At 32.7% G+C, this 3,161-nt stretch overlaps 1 protein-coding gene across 1 annotated transcript in view; it reads left to right on the top strand.

Moving 5' to 3' along the window:
• LOC108746502 (follistatin-A) overlaps positions 1 to 3,161 on the top strand; it is a 26,861-nt gene that overhangs the window by 21,844 nt on the left and 1,856 nt on the right. The window contains exon 6 of the mRNA XM_018483321.1: positions 1,238 to 1,552. Within this exon, the coding sequence (XP_018338823.1) occupies positions 1,238 to 1,552 (315 nt within the window). The remainder of the gene's footprint in view (positions 1 to 1,237; positions 1,553 to 3,161) is intronic.

Consider the following 3,161-nt stretch of genomic DNA (forward strand, 5'->3'; position numbering starts at 1 on the left):
TGTGTGTCAGATGGGTTAAAAATGGTACAGCCACGGTTCTAATGCTAACAAAAATTATCTATTGGAAGAGACTATACTTTTATATAATAAAACGAAACTGTTCGGTATTGATCTGAATTGCTCTTTAGTGTATATAAATATATGTATAAAATATGTCTTTGATATGTCTTTAATTCAACATAAAATGTAGAGTGAGAAAAAAATAGGTTGCGCGCGATTTTTGAAGTAATACTATGTTATCATGTCATATCATACAGCACGCATGATGAGTGTAACCTTACCTAATGACGATTACATTTAAATTGTTGTGGTGCATTTCGAGCAGTGACAATGTTATGTCAATGCTACGTTGGACTGAATGACCAATGACTCTTTTGTATATATAGCACTATATAATTGCATTACTTTTCTTCTTTTAAAATCTACGTTCGCATGTGCGAAGATCAGAGTGAGTCAAAATAATATGAGTATTGCCAATTTATTATTAATTAATATTTACGTTAAAAGTAGACAGAATTAGCCTAAAAATAAGTAGTATCACATGTCGTATCGTTTTATCACGATAGTAATCGTATTTGCGAATGGGCCAATGTCACGAAATTGCCAAATGACAGAAGAAAGATAGAATAGGTCTTAATGATTAATTTAGGATGCGTTCGCTTTGATCGTTCACGCATTGTAAGCTTTATTTTACCTTTATTGCTCTTTATCTTTATGCAGAAGAAAGATGGAATAAAACTTGCGAACGCACTTTTAGTCTTTTGTATTCTCTCTGCACATTTCTGTCACACAATTTCGAAATACACACAGATCAAAGAGGAAAAAATTAGTCAAACACAATTATTTGCGCAGTTATTTAAAAAAATGTACTTTTTTCCGACAAACGTTTGAATACAAACGTTATCTTTTGTATTATGAAAGATATTATAACTTATAGAAGGAATAATATTGAAAACCGACTAATTAATTTCAAGTAATATCATATATCTATAATATGATTTAAATATTCAAATATTCAACAAAAAAAATATGCAGAATGATTAATTTAATATGGTAGCAGGAAATATATTAGCGATCATTTATCAATGGCTGTTTGTTGCGATCGATCCTAACGCATTTACTCTGATTGAATCAATAGTTGTAAAACACGCGGTAACGACTTTCAAGGTGCTTGTAAACTGATAAATTTTCCCTATTAAAAAATCAAAGTAATTTTCAAGTTATTTGATTTTGACAGAAAGCGCAGACTGTACCAAGATACGCTGTAGAGAGGGCCAAACTTGTTTATCCGAAATGAAGTCTGGACGACCACGTTGCGTGACCTGTATGTATCGTTGCCCCCGGAAGCGGGAACGCATCCGGAATAGGGCGCATCGTGACAGAGATCGAGATCGAGATCGAGATCCATCGATGACCATGTTATGTGCGACAAATAACATCACCTATCCCAGCTGGTGTCACATTATCAAGGACGCCTGTGTTACTGGTTTCGTTCTTGAAACACGGCACGCGGGCCCTTGTAACGCTTACGACACGGCTCCCTTTTATATTGGTGAGTTAATAATTATATTAACCAAATTTGGTGTAATGTCACGCACGTAACGAAACTGCTACGGTTTGGCAAACTGTCGAGATATTTGAATTTGTAAACGAATTGTTAAAGAACATGGAGTATTGCCAGAAATTTGACCTCAATATACAATAATTTCAATGTCGAAAAGGTAGGCAGAGCGATTCAATGATAATGAAATATAGACAAATTAATTGTAATTGTAATGTCTCGAATCAATGGAACATTTCGGATATTTTTCAGACAACGCGATGTGAAATAAGACAATGTATCTTAAAAACTTAAAAAGTCAGAGATCTTATCGAATTGTTGAATGAAGCACAATATATGCCTAAATACGTACTTATAGCAATGCGCCGTACATAGCGTTGTAGTCTAGCTATTTATTTCATATGTATATCTTTCTCTGTGAGGTGAATGAGTCACGTCACTCGCGTCGCAACCGCCGAGTTGTAATTCGCTCTAGTTACAATTATTCAGCATGGAATTTGTGTTGCTTACGCACGAATCACGTACGATATACATACCTATTGCCTGCATAGGAGGTACTGCCTGTCGAACGCATTCGATCGTGACATAAAACATAGAGAAGGGGGAATATAGAGAGGTAAATTTCTAAAATTCAATGGCTATTGCGTCTCCTATCTATCATTCCACTAAAGCGATAATCATCGGTGGATTGTTCAACAATGTTATTAACGATCTTAAATTATACATGTTGAACGTACTGATCTACTGAAATTCTTCTCTCAATAACAATTCAAAATATTAATTATCTAACTGCTGAAGAATATAATACGTTTAGATAATATGTTTAATCATCGAAATAAAATGTAAATAATTAATTAATAAATAATGAATTTCATCTATTGTAATATACTGTCACCTATGGTTTTTCATCGTCTCTCCACGGTCTTCTGTCAGATTGTGTGATTTGTGTGTACATCATAAAGAAATCTGCTGCATGTTGTATAAAAAAAAAAGAGATAATTTTGTTTCCATTTCACTTTTCAATCGCTTTCAATTGCGTTTTATGAGAATAATTCATTTTATGAAACAATTATTTACAATTTATTTACTACGATTTTCTATATTTAATTTTATAATTTCAGAATAAAAGAGCAATTGTAATTTACTATGTAAATAATATCGCTTTATAATACATCGTATTTACATATAACTTAATATTATCAACTTTGATTCAATAACAGATTTGAAAACATGTAAACATCTAATCGACTGTTGTATCATCGATTAAAGAGTGGCATATTTCTACAAAATTGGACAAAGCTAGGCATGCCCATGAAATAATCACATCTCAAGCAGTTTCAAGAAAATCGTTTCCGTGTCCGAATAAGAGAGAGAGAGAGAGAGAGAGAGAGAAATTGTATACGTATTCGTACATACAATAATTTAATAATTACATTTTCTCTTCCTATGCAACGTCATTTAGTCCTATCCTGGCGCAATAGTTTTAACAAAAATACAAGCGATTCCAATTAATCATAAATCGCAGAATATATGTATGCATGGTCTTTCCTTAAGGAGGACTTAAGAAGAATATTCTTAATGCTATTTAGTATACTTATTA

The sequence above is a fragment of the Trachymyrmex septentrionalis genome, unplaced genomic scaffold, assembly GCF_001594115.1.
Source record: "Trachymyrmex septentrionalis isolate Tsep2-gDNA-1 unplaced genomic scaffold, Tsep1.0 scaffold107, whole genome shotgun sequence".
NCBI classification, from domain to species: Eukaryota; Metazoa; Arthropoda; class Insecta; order Hymenoptera; family Formicidae; genus Trachymyrmex; species Trachymyrmex septentrionalis.